The 18054-nt window shown below is 46.4% G+C and overlaps 1 protein-coding gene across 6 annotated transcripts in view; it reads right to left on the bottom strand.

Moving 5' to 3' along the window:
- dmxl2 (Dmx-like 2) overlaps positions 1–18054 on the bottom strand; it is a 44129-nt gene that overhangs the window by 5297 nt on the left and 20778 nt on the right. For 2 of the 6 annotated variants that reach the window (XM_037979687.1, XM_037979688.1), the window contains 26 exons: positions 17059–17231; positions 16324–16975; positions 15296–15625; positions 15109–15228; positions 14846–14981; positions 13585–13695; positions 12962–13131; positions 11963–12060; positions 11709–11874; positions 10598–10859; positions 10310–10512; positions 9862–10227; positions 8936–9118; positions 8568–8858; positions 7979–8170; positions 7817–7893; positions 7601–7731; positions 6706–6951; positions 5214–5375; positions 3396–3586; positions 3182–3312; positions 3007–3092; positions 2506–2695; positions 1990–2107; positions 1070–1255; positions 528–614 (listed from right to left, as the gene is read on the bottom strand). In XM_037979687.1, coding sequence (XP_037835615.1) covers positions 528–614; positions 1070–1255; positions 1990–2107; positions 2506–2695; positions 3007–3092; positions 3182–3312; positions 3396–3586; positions 5214–5375; positions 6706–6951; positions 7601–7731; positions 7817–7893; positions 7979–8170; positions 8568–8858; positions 8936–9118; positions 9862–10227; positions 10310–10512; positions 10598–10859; positions 11709–11874; positions 11963–12060; positions 12962–13131; positions 13585–13695; positions 14846–14981; positions 15109–15228; positions 15296–15625; positions 16324–16975; positions 17059–17231 — 5058 coding nt within the window. The remainder of the gene's footprint in view (positions 1–527; positions 615–1069; positions 1256–1989; positions 2108–2505; positions 2696–3006; positions 3093–3181; positions 3313–3395; positions 3587–5213; positions 5376–6705; positions 6952–7600; positions 7732–7816; positions 7894–7978; positions 8171–8567; positions 8859–8935; positions 9119–9861; positions 10228–10309; positions 10513–10597; positions 10860–11708; positions 11875–11962; positions 12061–12961; positions 13132–13584; positions 13696–14845; positions 14982–15108; positions 15229–15295; positions 15626–16323; positions 16976–17058; positions 17232–18054) is intronic. The other 4 variants (XM_017440062.3, XM_017440063.3, XM_025002501.2 and 1 more) reach the window with 4 other exon arrangements.

The following is an 18054-nucleotide window of genomic DNA, read 5'->3' as shown; positions in this document are numbered from 1 at the left end:
CTCCTGTCGGACTTATTGAACCAAATCACAGACGTCCCCCTGGTTTTGGTAAGTCTTTCTTCTTGGGCTGCCTGCTAGCTGTCTCTACTTGTTTGATACTTCCTGCGTCTCCATCTTTCAGCACTTATGGTGAAAACACGGCGCCGCACAGAAAGCTGCTGCCGTAAAGCATGTCGCAAACCCACACGTAAAGCAGCGTCATGTCGCAAAACGGAGGTTCTTCTTATTTATCACCTCTATAAACTGAATGTATGCAAAGTGACAACACTAATACATTCGTCGTAGCCTACGTTATGAAATATTTACATGAATCATTGATACAATTATGATAGAAACGATAGAAGAAAATATATCAGACAGACACTTTTCTATCGTCCCCACGATATGTATCGTTATATCACCCAGCACTACCTGTGACCATCGTGCACGTGTGGTTTCACCATGTTTCTGTGTCAGAGACACTGAGGGTTAAAAGGTGAAATAAAAACACTGCAGAGTGTTTCTCATTTAATTCTGTACAAACTGACCCTATTGATGGCGAACGCCATGATTATATCCGACTCCTTGTGGATGACCTTAGCCTTCCCTCCGGGGTATCCCAGATCTGCCTCCACCTGAAAAACAAACAACAACAACAACAACATGTCTGGGTTAAAGCCGAGCAGAGGATTTGCTTACAGGTTTTCTTTCATTATTAGAGCAAACCGCTGCTTTGGAGCATCAGGTTGTTTCTGAAAGGATTCTGACTGAGTGAAAAGTAGAAAGAAAGAAAAGCGGAGCGATGTAATCATGTGTGGATCAGACACTGGTTCTGGCTGCAGGTCTGGGTTCCTGCAGGGTTAAAGCCTCGCAGCACCAACAGTGAGCATGCAGGTTAGTTCATCTACTGACGCTGCTGGTCCAGGGACAGCGGACAGGGGACAGAGGACGGATGTGAGGTAAATGAGTGTCCCAGTGAGAGGAAAAGGTTAAATGTTAAACCTCAGAGCCTGGAGGAGATCTGATGAAGAAGAAGTCACCGTGAGGCCAAGCTGGAGAGGAGAAACCAGTGCCAACGCTCAAACATTACCTGCCAACCAAAATCGCAGACTACGTTTTTTAACATTTCCAACATTTGCTCCTTCAAGCTTGGCTTTGCAGTGATCCTCTGAAACAGAAGAACAGACAGAAGCCGGGCCTGGGACGGTACAGGAAGTGGTACTACCTTAGACGGACTGCTAGCTCCGGCTACCCGGTCCACATGGTTCTCTAAGGACTACACAGCACACAACACAACACGACACAAACACACACATGCACAAACAGAAAAATGAAACAGAATGAAGGACTGACAGGATTTTACTGCATTCTTGTTCAGTAAATGAGATGAACTTAGTTCTTCTTGTTAGTCCTCCTCCTCAGAGACATGAACTGGCTTTAAATTTAGTTTATTCTGCTCGAGTTAACAAGAAACTCTCTGAGTTTCCTCCATATTTTCACCTGCATGTTTTTAATATTTATAAATATTTCCAGACATCGCAGAAGGCAGCGATCTGACTGGTGCTTGATTAGAGATGTCTGAGGAGTCAAAGCAGAGATAATCACAGCAACATTAACACAGATAAACTCTCTCTGGGTTCTGATGAGGAGGCATCTACGCTTCCACATGATCCGATTAAAGACCTCCATACAGTCATGGGACAAAGACAGTTCTAGGGTTTTAGAACAGAATCAGACGGATCTGATCTGATACGTCTGTCAGATTCCAGCGAGTCGTTTTTTATTTACCAGAACCAGAACCTGGTTCCAGCCTCAGGATCCGCAGCTGCTGAGGAGCTACAGGTGTTAACACAACGCCAGGGCGGGAAGACATCAGCAATGACCTCCCATCAATCTGGGAAGGGTCAAAGGTCATTACAGCAGCTGCTCTACAACAGAATGGTCCAGAACCAGAACCTGCAGTCTGTGACCTTTAAATAAAGAGGTTTTAATGGAGACGCGGTCGCTGACCTCACTCTGCTTCCTTTTCTTGGTGAAGATGTAACGGATCAACGTTTCCTGAAGAACTTCCTGTTTGACCAGGAAGTGCCAAAGGCGTCGGACCGGGAAGGACTGATTGTTCTTTGTCCTGGAAGAAAGAAAGTAAAAGACAATTAAAATTATAATTATCCTCAAACTTTGTCCTCAACAGACTAAAATGTTTTGCATCGTGTGACTCAGACTTAAAAGTTACTGATATAATTCTTAAAATAATCATTCTACTTACACTGAAGCACTTCTTAAAATATCTTAAAATAAAATATGATTCTGTTTATTCGAGTCATGCATATTAGTAAAATGTCCAGAAACTTCTTCCATCAGGTTATTAATTATGAACTTCTACCCTAATCTGATTGGCTGCGGTTACTACTCAACGTATGAAACATGAAGCTTTGCTGATCTGTGACTGAATCCTCCATAAACTGGTCGTTCCACGCCGTCCTTCTGTCTTTAACTTCTGTTTCCTCTGCAGAGTTGGAGACTCACTTGAAGGGGGTATTGTCGGGCTCCAGCATGGCCTTGTGTCTCAGGACGCCGGCGCTCAGGTCAGTCGGGTACGTGTTGATGTAATTCGGAGGCGGGCCGTCGAACTTGTTCATTCGCTCCAACAGAAGCTGCTCCCAGTTCTCTAAAGTCTTAAACACGGCGTTGCTGAGAGGAGAAGTGACTGGAAGGTCTGACAGAAACAGAGAGAGTTTTATAGTAGTTCTGCTCCTGAAACATCTGGAACATCTGGAACACATTCAGGGGCAGCAGAAAGTCCACGCTCAGGTTTTAGGACAAACTGCTCTGGTCTTCATCAGCTTCTAAAATGATTGACTCCAGAGGAGGTCACGGTGGACTCCATGACTGCAACGAGCCCAAACCATCATCCTCCACCACCGTGCTGACAGCTGGGAGGAGCTGCTCGCTGCAGGCCATTAATAGGCATCCTGGAAGTGGACTTTCATTTCATGAATCAGAAGATCTGAGGAGGTGAGGGCGTACCTGTGAAGTCGAGCCCGGTGAGAGGGATGAAGTTCTTCACGTTGTGATTCGCCAGTTTCACCATGACCAAGCGGATCAGAGCCCAGCTGAGACACAGAAAGATTCAGATTCAAAGCACGCTTCAGAGCGGGCTCCTGTGTTTATTCTCCTGCAGGCAGGACAGGATGGACTCTACCTGTAGGAGTTGGGGTCAGAATGCTCTGTTATCTGTGTGTCTGACAGGAAGGCATCATCATCTTCATCATCCTCAGCTCCGCTTTCGTCTGAATCACACAAGGCGTTGCTGTCTGACAGCGGCAGGAAGGGCTGAGAGGACAAACATGAAGAACCCAATGAGACGAGCAGTCAGAGACGTTACTGAAGGAGTCACAGTTCATTTAACGCCTCACTTTAGCTACGAAGTAATCCCACATGCTGAGCTCCGGAGGGATGAACTTCTCCCTGTAGGTGGGTCTCTCTGCGGGCACAGGAGGCGGGGTGGCGGGGGTCTCCTTCACAGGTCGCCCAGGAACAAGCATCATCATGTTGAACCGACGCCTGTAACGATCCACATCCTCCGCCGGGGGCTGAGGGGGGGCCGCTGGAAGGCGGGACAGGAACAGAGAGTTCAGAATAAACTCTGGCAGGAGGCTGCACGCAGGATGAGGACGAGCTGAGGATCACAGATCGGGAGGAGGGGAACTGCAGCCACACCTGTCCAAAACATCTGCACAGAACTCAGCTTCTGGCTCTTTAATGAGTCATAACACACAAATAAACATTGAGGAGAAAACGCAAACAAAAAGGATGGACACACAGGGCAAGACACAAACCTGCACCATCATCCTGGGTGACTATCTCTGGCACTGGACCAGACAGAACGACACAAACCAGAGCGGTTAGACACACACATACAGTCAGGACAAATGTGATGAACCGAGGGAAACTAAATGCACACAGAAAACATCGAACACAGACGATTTAACAGAAGTGTGACTCAGCTTTTATTGTGTATCATGTCTGAATAAGCTGCGAGACTTCAGCTTTCCACAGTGTGACATTTCAGATTGTCTCTTCGAAAGCCTCCTGGCCTTGCTGAGAGCTGCATCAGACATGCTATCGAAATGCCAGCTCCTATCTTTGCTGCACACAAATAAATACTCCAGCTCATGATTACAGATGCATGGTGTCACGTTCTGTCAAGAAATGTTCATGAAAGTGCAACTCTGGGTATCGCTAACAATAAAAAGCTGAATCACTGCACACACCTTAACGTCACTGCAACCTACTGATGCTGGTTTTTAACTTTGGATGTTGTGTAAAACGTGAATAAAAACAGAATGTAACCATTCCAAAACCCCATAAACTAATATTTTTTTCACAGTGGGACAGTAAACACGTCAAATGTTTCAACGTTTTAGAAAAAAACTAAGATAATTTTATATTTGTTGACAGCAACACGTCTGTAAAAAGTTGTTCCAGAAGCAACAAAAGGCTGTAAAAGAGAGTGGTCCAAATAAAGAAACATCTGGAGGAGCTTTTAGGAACTAATGAGGTTAATTCTCAACATCCTCCGTTCTAAAGAGGAGTGGGACCATCCAGCCTGCCTCTCTGATGGTATGGGGGTGCATTAGTCCCATCCAGGACTGTTGAACAGACAGAATGGGACAACCTCAGGTCCAGATGTTGACAGACTGATGGTTCATTTCTTTTGTTTACGATGTTCCACTGTGAAGAAATAAATGGGTTTCTGAGATTTGCCAATCATTGCATTGTGTTTTTATTAATATTTTACACAATGTCCCAGCGTTTTTAGCAGCGGGGTTGTATAATTATGACAGCGGTGGCTCACTGGTCCTAGAAACCTCTCGAGGAGTACCTGGTTTCGTCTCAAGCTCAGATTTAGTCTCAGAGGGCTGCTCAGCCTGGGCCACTGAACACTCCTCGTTACGCTCAGCTGTTACGTGAAACAACAAAATGAGCAAAAAGGACATTTCAACATGAGCATGCAATGCAAAATACACATACAAGCGCACACACACTCTCACACAAACACACATGGTTGCTGGCTTATCATAGCATTGAGCGCAAATGTTCCTTTTAGCACTACTTGGTGTTCATTCAGCAGTAGCTTCACAAGATCGACAGAAGAAAAAGTCAAGCATCTACAACAACGCAAACCTGCAGCATGCACTGCAATCCTGCAATCCACCAGCCCAGTTACTCACAGCTGGCCTCAGGCCCCGCTCCCCTGGAAACAGGAGGAGGGGGTCGTTTGGGGCGCTGGTTTTCAGCGGGGGTGGGACTGGGGTTTGGGGACAGGCAGCTCTGCTCAGGTCTTCCTGTCTCCTGAGGCTCCTCTGGCCTGGCTGCCTCAAATTCAGCTGACACTGGGACACAGGGCAGAGGGCACGCTCACACAGGACACGACACCCGGGCGGCAGCATCAACAGGACCACTGAAACACAAACACACTGGAGCGGCGCTGCCAGGGGGTGCTGCTCTGAATGTCTTAAAGTGTTGTTTCTCCTTGTGTGAACCAATCCCTGTTCCCTCTACAACGGTGGAAGACAAAGTCACTGATTTGGGTTTTAAAACGAGGAGCTACTCAGATCTGTGCAACCTGAGACCAGGAGCTCCAGGCGGTTCCGTCAGTCTGAGAACAAATATTTGGTCAAACTGTGAATTGATTGTCTCCATCATTAAGCTTCACCTTCAGCGGTGTCAGGAATCAGACATGAGCTCTGCAGGGTGCAGGAGGAAACCCACTGATAACAGTATTTCTGTTTCATTTCTCAGGCAGGCTGTGTTTAACAGCTCATTTAGTGTGGCTCTTATAAAACTGAGGGCTTTTTTATTACATTTGGCTGCTGTCTGTTAATTGTTTTATAAAACATCCTAACTTTTTTCATTTTGGGCGTAAACTTTATGCTTATTTTAACCTTAAAAAGATATGATGGCCCATAACTTCACATTTAGAGCCTTTAGGAAACAGTTTTAAGCAACATCTTGAATAAATATTGTTCTTATTTCTTGGCTCCTAACCCAGCTGCTAACATTAGGATGGACTGATTTTTCTTAGAACAAATATTTATTGAACTCTTTCCTGTGAATTGTCAATTTTTATGACAAGAATAAATTTTCAATAAAATTGTTGTTAATTTAAGTAAATAAGCTATGAGCAGTAAAATGACTAATACTTCAAACTTTCCTCATAATTATGGAAATATTTAGCCTTAAATAACACAAACATCTGTATTTAGACATGAATCACTGAGTTTTTGTCTAACCTGTACACCAGTTCACTGGCACCTAAATGACCCTTAAAAAGGTAAACAGATTGGAAGTCTAATGGTTCCTCTGATGATCTGTTTTCAGGTTTCAGGTAAATGTAAACACTCCTGCTTTACAGTAATTATAGCAGATTATTTTGGGAGTGACGACCCCTGGTAAACACAACAATTAATGGTAAACATCAGGCTGAGATTAGGTTTATTTCCCTCATTTATTTATGGTCTGCTGCCATGTTGGCAGTAACTAAGGACGCCACGTAGCACCTACCAAGATGGCGACAGACTGCAATGTGGCTCCAGTGTATTTGTATTTCAGTGGAAGGACTAGATGATTATCAGTGATGTAGACAGACCCAAAGGGATGGACCGGTTGGATGTTTTAAAAACATCAGAAAACCCACATGTTCAAATATCGAGATGGTTTTACCTGGTGGGAGCTCGGGTCTCTTTGGTCTGATGATGAGTTTAGCTCCGCCTCCAAACACAGCGGCCCACATGCGGTTATTGAGCGGGTGCGCTGCCAGGCGGAAGAGCTCATTGCCGTTGTGCGTCCCCAGGCCGTGGATGAGCAGCGAGAGATAAACGGCCACGACGGCTTCGCACAGAAGCACGCTGAGCCGCGGCTGGTCCTCCTCCCTCGCAGACGTCAACAGCGAGATCAGGGACGACACACCTGCAGACAGAGAACATGGAGCTCATGTAACAGATTAAAAATTATTTCTACTCGTTCTCTGCACGAAGCAGAACCCATGTATGAAACATTTACATGACGGTGGGATTAGTCTGTCCTCTCATTTCCCTCTCAGAGGCCACAGAGCTCCAGTTACAGAACGCCATCTGTCCTTCTGCAGCTTCGCTCTGCTCGTCCTTCCCCTCTGACCCCCCGCTGACCCTCCTCTGACCCTCCTCTGACCCCCTGCTGACCCCCCACTGACACTCAGCCTCTCCCAGACAGACTTTTAGACAGTTTATATTTCCCATGCAACGAGAACGCCGATTCAGAATTCACAGGAAAGTTTTATTTATTTTGATCATTTCTGCAATCTAACCAAGTTCATAAAACCTTCAGCTCATCCAGGAGGCGGCTGCTGTGACTTTTATACTTTTCAAAATATTTCACTTCATGTAAAATAAAATTCCCCATAAAAATACATGAGATCTCTTCAAATATCTTCAAAATCTGCTTCAGCTGCTGTCTTCTTATGCTACTTTTAGCTTCGAGCTAGTGTTTGCTGTCTTTCTGCAGTCAGCAGGCTGCAGAAAAGGCAGTTTCTCTGTGTTTAGACGCAGGTGAGTCCAGTGGGACACCTGGTTTCGGTTACCTGGCCACTGAGCAGGAGCAGAGTTGGGAGTCATGTGCTCTTCGATGCTTTCTGTCCTCAGCCTCTTCCTCTCACTGAGCAGCAGCCCCTGGTACACCATCCCTGTGAACTGGTTGGCCTCCGTTTGAGTGCTGAAAACCAGAAAAGGCCGAGCCAGTGAGTGCAACCACAGCAGAGGCAGCTGGAGCCAGACGCTGCGCTGCTGAAGCAGTTTACCTGTAACTGTGGCTGTCACACAGCGCCTGATAGACACACGCCGACAGAGACGCTGCCAGTGTGTGCAGGGCGTTTACCTGAGGGTTTCAAAGAAACAAAGGTGAGCCAAAACCTAACGGCTGCAGGCCCGTCTAAAGTTAGGATTTTTATTTGAGTCCCGACCCGATCATCCATGATGTCCGGATGTGGTGGTGCCTCCATCGTGGTGATGGTGTAGAGGATGTCGTGGATGTGGTTGCTGAGGTGGAGGACAGGGTTGGCTATGACCGTCTTGGTGGGGGCGATGCAGGCTGACAGCAGCGGCAGCGTGGTGGGCAGAGGAAGAGGAGACTGCAGCTGCTTCACAGTCGTCTCCTGCAGAACACAGGAGGAGAAGATAAGATAAGATACTTCTGCTTCAAATAAAAACAGTACATGAACATCTCTATCTGCCAGTGATCCGATTCTTTAAAGATTAGCTGCAGAAAGCAAAACGATCCAACCTTTAATCCTGATTCAATCTGACAGAGTTAGAGTTTATGATTCTGTGTCAAATACTGAAAATCATTTACTACCTAAACAAAGAGCCACTTCCACATCCATGAACCTGACTGCTGCAAAATTCTAAAAACTTCCAGCAGCAGATGTGTTTAACTCCTAACACATTCTCTATACCACAAGTATTAAGCTTTACAATTAAACTGATGCATCCAGATAAATAAACTGCATGGACACATGGCTGCTCCGGCTGTGGACCAGCAGGAAGGCCTACCTGCTGGCTCTCCTGCAGCAGGAACAGAAGCTCCATGCGGACAGATGTCACCCCCCCTCCCTTGGCTCCATGCAGGCTGCAGTAGGACAGGAAAACCCTCAGCAGGGCCTGGTTCTTCCTCAGCCAGGCCTTACGCCTCTCTGAATGCTGCTGCTTGGCCTGAAGACGCCGGCGCTCCATCTGATGGCGCTCGTAGGCGCCGGCCTCTGAACACTCCAGCGCATCGTCTGATATGTCTACAGAAGCTGTTCGGTCTCGCTCCACCTCTGATACCTCCTCCTTTCCCTCCACCTGTGGGGTAATGACTTTCTGTCAACAAACAGGAGATAAAAAGGGTTCAGGCCTGAACCTCAGTGCTGAAACTCCACCTTGTAGTTGCAGATCGTGTGCATCGCAGCAATCTCCTTCTCCAACCAGCTGTAGAGCTGAAACCGCAGCTTCCCTCCGTCGACTTCGAAGCCCGTCGCCAGCGTTCGCAGCTCCGTCATCAGGATCTTCAGGCAGGCGCGAAACTTCAACTGCTCCGCGATCACGTCCACCTCCGACTCTCCCTAAAACAGGAAGACACAACTTCTGACTTTGTGTGCAAACAGAAAATAAATTCATTTTAACACAAAACTCTCAGACCATCCTGCTGAACATGAAGTTTTATTGATTATAGAGAAAGGTGAAAAACCAAACACTGTTACTAACACTGTATTTATTTGGTCTGTCTGATATGATTAAATAAACTGCTCTCATTCTAAGGATTTTAGGTGGAAGCAACATCTTCAGTAATCTTTTCCATCAAGTCATGAATTGAGTTTTTTTGATCATGAGACGTTTTTACAAGAAAAGAACAATTCTGACTTTAACCCTAAACTAACTGCCTGGAATAACTGAAGAGGTGGAGAATGATGCAGATCTTAAACCATAAAAAAGTCAGATTTTCACTTTATTTAATCTCCTTTTAACAGGAAATATTATTTGAACAAACAAGCAAACAATCTCCTAAAACACAGCCTTATAAAAACATTTATCTTGATTATTTAATCTCTGCAGAGATGTGCACGTTTTTATTAATCATTTAAAGAACACCGCAGATTTATTTGATAACATCTTTCTTTTCAGTAGTTCTGTTTTTAAACTTTAAACATTATTTAACCTGATTTTAGTAAATAAATTATTAGGAAAACATTATTCTGCTTTATTGACAACTTTCTGACTTTTAAACAAGACAAATTAAAGTTGAGTTCTCTCTCATTTAAAAACAAAATAAATCTGATTAATGTTTGATGTTACAGATGTTTGGTACCTGCAGATCCTCCCGCTGCGGTTTGGAGACGTCTGCTTTGGTTTCCAGCTCTGGTTTCTTCATGGTCAAACCTTCTCCATCGTCATCATCATCATCATCGTCGTCATCTCCCCAGTCCAGTTTCAGCTCGTCGTCCTCCAGCTTCACCACCGGCTGGCTCCAGTCCATCCCTCCGCTGTCGTTCCCTCCCCAGGCGTGGGCAGCTGGTGCCGGGGCGCCCCAGGCCACGCCCCCCTGGGTGCCGTTCTCCAGCGGCTGGTTTACGTTGGCCTTCGATGAAGCTTTGCTGAGAGGCGACGAGCCGCATTTCTTACTGACTTTGGGAATTTTGGAAAGCACTTCCAGAGCTAAAACTGGGCAACCCACCTGCAGAAAAACGATGAGGAGATGTTCAGATAATTGTCGTTATAGATCACCTGACCACAGAGGAAGCTGGGTCAGAGTTCACCTTGAAGTGTGCGTTGGCAGTGGTGAAGAAGAGTTTCCGCTCGATGAGGTTGATCTCATCGGCGCTGCTTTTCTCCGCAGTCAGGCCCACGCTTGCTGCTGGACCCTCGGGATTAGCAAAGTGGCGCCGAATGATCAAAGGATGCGTTCTTAAGTAGTTATAGAAACTAAAGACCACCGGGTTGCAAGACTTCACCATCACATCTAACACACGGGAGGAAAGAGAGGAAAGCATTTAACGGAGACAACAAACCAAACGTCTCGGGTTGTGTGTCTGTGTTTTACTCACCAGGATTCTCGTCCTCTTTAGGATTCCTCTCCAACAGCGTATCCAGGGCTCGAGTGTAATCCTTCATGATCCAGTAGGCGATGCTGCGGAGGAACGGGTCGGGGTGCAGCCTGGAGCAGTGGTACCCGCTGCCGTCCCGGTTACAGCCCAGAACCTTCTCATGAAGGAGGCCTTGGCAGGTGGACGAGTTCTCAAAGTCTGCTTCGTACAGCCTGGCTACAATCATGGCCAACTGGAGGTCCTCCATTTTTTCCATCAACACCTAAACATCAGGAAACAGCAGCGTTAACACTACAGTTTACTCTTTATTATAAGGTCCATAAGTCAGGGTGTGGTATGGGTTCAGTGCTGCAGGACAAAAAGGAAAAAAGTGATTTGTTTTGTTTCTTTATGAACCTTTCCCATCTTTTGTTAAAAGAGAGTACAGCTTGTCGAACTGAGCATGCTCAGTCCACAGGATGCATATAAATGACATTTAGATGCTATTAGTTTACTTTATTAAATCATATTTACTAATACAGAGAATGTGATTGTATTATAACCAGGTGGGTAATAATTGGATTTAATTGTCTTGAATAGCTTCAACCTGAACTGGGTTATATTGTGGGATGTTCTGCAGCCCCGTGGTTTTAAAAGGGTTAACTGGACAGTTTGTGACTGGATCTGAATTAGACACGTTTATTTATCTGTGTGGAGGATTAAAGACTGTTATGAACTGACACAATATTATTAATCTGAATGAACAAAGATAAACAGGTACGACACTGCAGAGATTTGAGGGGAAAGCAGGAGAAGCAGTTAAAACATAAAAAACTCAGACTTCGGTTTCTTATCTGTCTGTATATTTTGACTGTGAGGCTGGAAACCTCAGGCCAAGGAAAAATATGACAGAATGTTATGAATTTTATCAGCGTAATTTGGAATTATCTCTGGTTCTTCAGAGGCTGCAGAGCTTCTCTCAGCAGCAGATATTAAAACCATAACTCCTGAAGACGTCTAACCTTCATGCAGACACGTTCAGTTTCTTTATTTTACAGTCAATAAAACCAAAACAGCATGTAGGAGAAAACTCAAAGCTAATAAGCTGTGTGTGTGTGTGGGGAGTTCACACCTCTATGGCGTCTTTAAGGGAACCAGCCAATAGGAAAAAGGCAGCCGCCTGTTCAAAGCGCTGCTTCCCCAGCAGGGAGAAGGCGTTCTTCAGAGCCGCCTTTCGCCAGCGGTCCTCACTGAAGTTGTTTTTAAAGAACTGAGTCATCTTCTCATCATGCTGAGACCTGAAAGAGAAAAACAGACTCCTTCATGTCTCAAAGGCGGTTAGAAATAAACTGACTAAAATAGAATATTAATGTATTTAGAGACAACCTGAAGAGTCCCCAGAGGACGGCTTTCTTCTTCATGGCCAAGTAGAACAGAGCAGCATCCAAAGGGTCATTGTTCCTCTGGAAAGCAGCTTTACCCAGCTGATTCAAACAAAAACAAACAGCTAATATCAGAATGAACTTTCTGCTAAAGCATCAGCTTCCTCTGAATCAAAGAAATGTTTCAATAATTTACAGGAATCAACAGAAACAGCCGAAGAACAGACTGCAGCTGATGAAAGCAGCAAAGCCTAGCTAAACCCTAAAGCAGCAAAAAAGGGAGCTAAAAGTTTTAAAAGGATAGCCAGAAGCTAAAAGTAGCAGAATGGGAGCTAAAATGTTAAACTAGTAAGTTAAAGAGATCTGAATGCATCTTTTGAAACGCCTCCTCCTTGTTTAATAAAGGATGACAGGGAGGAATGTGTTCTGTCTTTTTACTGACCTGAGATCAGATCTGAATCATTTTAAAACCTGGTAAATCAGATCAGTGTTATCGTGTCCGGGAACAGAAAACCTCCGAGCCCGCCGCTGCCGTACGACACACAGAAAACAGACGACTCGTTCAGCTCATTCGACTCGTTAGGCTCGTTAGGCTTGTTAGGCTCGTTAGGCTCATTCGGCTCTTTAGGCTTGTTAGGCTTGTTCGGCTCGGTCCCTCCGAGCCCGCCGCTGCCGTACGACACACAGAAAACAGACGACTCGTTCGGCTCATTCGACTCGTTAGGCTTGTTAGGCTCGTTAGGCTCGTTAGGCTCGTTCGGCTCTTTAGGCTTGTTAGGCTCGTTCGGCTCGGTCCCTCCGAGCCCGCCGCTGCCGTACGACACACAGAAAACAGACGACTCGTTCGGCTCATTCGACTCGTTAGGCTCGTTAGGCTTGTTAGGCTCGTTAGGCTCGTTAGGCTCATTAGGCTCGTTAGGCTTGTTAGGCTCGTTCGGCTCGGTCCCTCCGAGCCCGCCGCTGCCGTACGACACACAGAAAACAGCCGGCGCCGCTCCGGTACCTTCTCCACCATTTTGCGCAGGGTGTTGATGTTGCGGATCCACCAGCCCACTCCGACGGCCCTGAGGTCGGACCACTGCGCGTCGCCTCTCTGCATGGCAGGAATCATGTTGAGCAGCTCCTCCTCGGCCTCGGAGTGGAAGGCCCAGGCGAAGTGGCATGTGGAAAGGCCTGCGGGTCAAAGAGTTTCCTGTCAGTAAAACCTTCTACTGGCTTCATCAAATCCTCCTAAACACAAATGAAGTCACTGGCCTCTAGAAGAAAAAACACCTGCCTCCAAAGGTGAGAAAGGAAAAATGTGTTAGTAAAATATCTGATGAACAACTCAGTCCAGTCTCATCAGGTCTTTATATTCAGATGGTTCCTCCTTTTAGTTTCTTTTTATTGATGGTTTGTTTTTAACCAACTTGTGAAGAACTCTGGTCAACCTCGTTATTAAAATATTTAAAATATTTTCTGTCTGATGCGAGGCCACGAGATGCCACGCTCAGAGTGTGTGCCGGGGGCGACTCTCAGCTACTACCACACCAGATGCTGTAAAGCTGGCTGGGTTAGAGCTGTTTCTGTCATCCTGAATGGTGTTTTTAGGCCATAACGACACAAACCGAGCCGGAGTGAAGTTACCCTGGTGAAGCAGCTGCATGCGGTACAGCGGAGGCAGAGAGGTGAGCAGGCAGGTGTGCAGCCGCATGGCGAGCAGGTACCTCAGCCCGCACTCGTCCAGAGCCTCGCCGCCTGGACAAACACAAGCAAGACGTCAGGTTTGAATGTTAAAGTGAAAAGCCGTCCAGTATCACTGGAGCTCATGCTGTCCCTGAACCCTCGGCTGTGCTGACTCTGCCCTGGAACAACCTGCTTATGTCCTCCTCCCACAAGACTAAATAAATACGCTGAAAAATTAAAGAGAAAAGGCAACGATAATAAAAAGTGTGGAGGAACAGTTTCTGCACGGTTGTTTTTGTCATTAAAGATTTGATAGCTGGAAATTTAATAGATGTAGGAACACACAATCAAGAGAAGCCATGTTTGTCTGGATGTTTATAACCTTTAGACAACTTTAAAGAGTATTATCTCTTCCAAAGGTTACAAAAGTTACTGGGATTATAAACACAGAGGCTAACCAGCAAGCTAACAGGATGATAAAACATTGTAATAAATCTGGTTCTTATCTGGGATGAAACCTGGCAGGTTTATGGCTCGAAACGGGAGGATTCATGAACATTAAAGAACCTGAATCAGTCAAAGTAACACCTTCAAATTAAAACGGGGATGTTTCAAAACCAGAATATACTGAAAACTTTTAATTCATCTGATTTAATGAAAGCTTCACACTAACAAACAAGTCAAGATGATAAAAGCTTCAAAATTACAATCTGTAACGTTTTTTAAAAGCTGAGAAATAAAAGTTTTGGTAGACAGTTTTAAGAAAAAGCAGAAAATTTGAAAGTTTTCTCCGGTTGATTAAGATGTATAAATTAAGGCTGAATGATATAAAACCTTTCATGGTCCAGTTTTATTGTTTAGGACTGAAAAGAGATTTCCACCAAAACCAGGTGGGAAAAGAGTTTATCCTTACCTACAGGATAAAATAATCAATATGTGATGTTATTTAGTCAGCAAAAGTAATATTTGCATTTTAGTTTTTAAATAAAAACATAAATCTTCTGAAGCTTTTTAAAATTTTTGCTGTCAAACAGTAAAACTGATATTTTGGCTCAAGGTTATCATGCCGGTCCGTGCTGCAGCTAACTAGCATTAGCTTTGCTTTCTGCACCTGAGCTGCATCTCTTTCAGCCAAGATGGCGCCTGCTGAGGGTGAGAGGGGTGAGGACGGTTCTGATCGGACCGGCCTGCAACAACCCAGACGTGTCAGCGTTATACCCACCTGTGTACTGCTGGTCAGTGGAGCTGCTGACCTCAGCACTGGTGGTTGCGATGGTGTCCGCCAACGCCACCAGGAACATCTGCTCGAGCCGCGTCAGCCCCGGGAGGCTGGAGTGCATCAGATGACTGGACAGAACCTGGACGCACACGAGAACACAGTGTGAAAACGACTGTCACCAACATAACACTGAGTGGAGTGATTATTCTGCCATTTCAACAACCTAACCTGTGATCATTTCTGACCACCTGGTTTATTAACGGTACCTGAGCGTGTTCTGGTCCAAAGTAAGTGGGTCCGTACTGGGAGAGGTTAATGACTCGGGACTTCTTCTCTGGTTTATCAGTAGCAAAGTTGACAAAGTCGTCTGTGGTCACTGTTGGCACCTGTCAGAGCAGACAACATGTCAGCTGCTGCACCCTCGCCAACCAGCGAGCCGTGAACCGCCCCTACCTGGAAGAGGTCGGCGTACTGGTCCTCTATGGACTTCTGGGCTGCGTCGCCATCAGACGCCTTGGTCACCTTGGCGGTTTCTTCTGCTCCTTTGTACGAGGTGTCCAGGTCGGCCAGCATGAGAGCGTAGAGGGGCAAAGGAGGGATGGAGTTGATCTCCGTGTAGTCCCTGCCGCCGTCGCGGCCGGCCACCATCGTGTCCTTCGCCGTGCTGCCGGTCACGCTGATGGTCCGAGAAAGATGTCTCCTGGATCCGCCTTCGCCCGCCTCCACATCCCTCACCACGGCAACCTCTCCAGCGATGCACTTCACCAGGTGTGCAAGGATGGCCTGCACACAGAAAGACTCAGGGTTTGAAACCAGGGGTCCTCCACATCCTCGCTTCTGTCAGTTTTCAGTTTTTCAGTTGCAAACATTGTGCAGCGTGAGGCTGAAGGTCCCCGTTTATGAATCACACCGAGACAAGATAAGGCCCGAGGGCGAGAAGTGGCCCCTGAGTCCTCCTAATCGGGCTCCCAACAAAAATAAAACCGCTTCAAATAAATCAACAGAAACAGGATTTTAGAGAAGACTTGACACAAGTTAAAACAAGATCTAACAAAGAGAGCACTGTCCTGACAAAATGAAAAATTAGCAACTAGGCTAAACTTTGAAAAAGTCCTAAAATAGACTTCTGACAAACCTTCCTGAAGAAAAAAAACTCAAAAAACGAACTCATTAATTTACAAAAATGCACCAAATGTCAACTTTATGCTGTCAGGTAAAAAAAAAAGAAATGAATCTGTTGTTAGTGTTTTTGCAGATGATGTGTTGATGTGTCTGACAGATGAAGACAGAGTTCTGTGTCCCGGTTTCAGCTCAGTTTGGACCCACTGACCCCCTGAGACACAACAGGTTCATATAATGGTTTCACTAAAACTGTGACTGTCTACATCTGTGAAAATAAAAACACTCACTGTTGGAGAATTTTACTTTTAGAAAACAGAGAGGTTTCTCCCTCCTCACTCAGACCCGGGACACAGACTCACCTTGGCCCGGCGAACCCGGCCCAGGTCCATGAGCTCCAGCAGCTGGGTTGGATGGTACTGCGGCAGAGTCGGGGACAAGGAGTGGGCCGCTTCAAACAGTCCGCCTTCCTGTAGTCCTGCTGGGGTTCGGAGGGCTTCATCCACCCCGGCGCTGCCTTCGAACACACTCTTCGACCGGGATCTCCCTTCAAAGATCGAAGAGGAACCCGCGGTTTGACCCCCAGCGATGTCTGCAGACGACAGGTTGCCCTCCTCCCCCTCGCCGGGCTTCTTATCTTGGTGCCACTGGGCGTACACATGCATCTCACAGTCCATCCCCACCACCAGGATCCCATCCCTCACCCAGGACAGGGAGACTGGTAGGGACGGAGTCCCATCCACAGAAGACAGGAGGTCAATGGCCCGCAGGAGGACCCAGCGTGAACGGATCCCCTGCTTGATACTGCCCCCTAGAGGCAGGGTGATGACAGCCATCCCCTCCTTACTGCTGGTCTGCTCACTGACCACCCCTGAGATGCGTCCGTACATGAGGATGTTCGAGCCGACGCCGACGGTGAGGATGTGAGACCCGTCCTCCTTTGACAGCCAGTCCAGGTGGATGAAGTGCTTAATGTTGGGGGAGCTGTGGTCTCTGCTCATGTACAGGTCAGACCTGAGGGTAATCCAGCATGCAGAGGTTTAACAGCCAGCAGAGTTAAGATACAACGACACAAACACATCTGGCTGCATTCTGACCTGCTGTACACAAACAAGTTGGAATCCACGCTGACTCTTGGATCCAGGGTGGAGGAGGGTCTGACGAAGTCATCGAGGAGGACAGTTTGCTCCAGAACCCACTCAGAGCCCCCGGTAGATTCACACTCGTAGATAGACACGTTCATGGAGAAGTCCTCCACAGAACCATGCAGCTGAAAACACAAAGAGGCTCGTCTTTACAACCGTTTCTCAGAAAACGTCAAATCTGAAGACCAAACAAAGGACAGCTGAGTAAACAGACATGTGGGCCAACAAAAGCTGCAGGTTTACCGGTTCTCATCCACGTTTTATGGACTCCTAACATTTGCTTTTCTTTTACTTCGTAACTATTTTATATAAACTAAAAAAGTCAAGAAAGTTATGCTTGGTTGTTTATTTTATTTTTTGTTGAAACGATGCTTCTTGGCAAAATCTCCTCTTCAGTTGGAATGGCTGATTATTTCCTCTTATACGGAGCCAGACTTGTTTGGTTTGGTTTAAGGAGAACCAGCTAAAAGGTTCTGGAGCGGTCCAGGACAGACCTGACCTCAGTCCAGACCTCAGTCCAGCTGGGAACCTCTGGATTGATTTAAAGACCGTTGGACACAAGCAGCACCGTCCAACCTGAAGGAGCTGCAGACGTTTGGACAAGAAGAATGGACCAACAGTCCAGGTCTGATAGACCAGGATCACAGAGACCTAAAGGACCAAAAGAGACCGGATGGACAAGGATCATGGGGACCTGATGGACCAGGATCATGGGGACCTAAAGAGACCTGATGGACCAGGATCATGGGGACCTGATGGACCAGGATCATGAGGACCTGATGGACCAGGATCATGAGGACCTGATGGACCAGGATCATGGGGACCGAAAGAGACCTGATGGACCAGGATCATGGGGACCTGATGGACCAGGATCATGAGGACCTGATGGACCAGGATCATGGGGACCTGAAGAGACCTGATGGACCAGGATCATGGGGACCTAAAGAG

This window comes from Kryptolebias marmoratus, linkage group LG15 (assembly GCF_001649575.2).
Source record: "Kryptolebias marmoratus isolate JLee-2015 linkage group LG15, ASM164957v2, whole genome shotgun sequence".
Taxonomy (NCBI): Eukaryota; Metazoa; Chordata; class Actinopteri; order Cyprinodontiformes; family Rivulidae; genus Kryptolebias; species Kryptolebias marmoratus.
The sequence above is the reverse complement of the archived record's forward strand: the minus strand, read 5'-3'. Positions and strand labels throughout refer to the sequence as shown.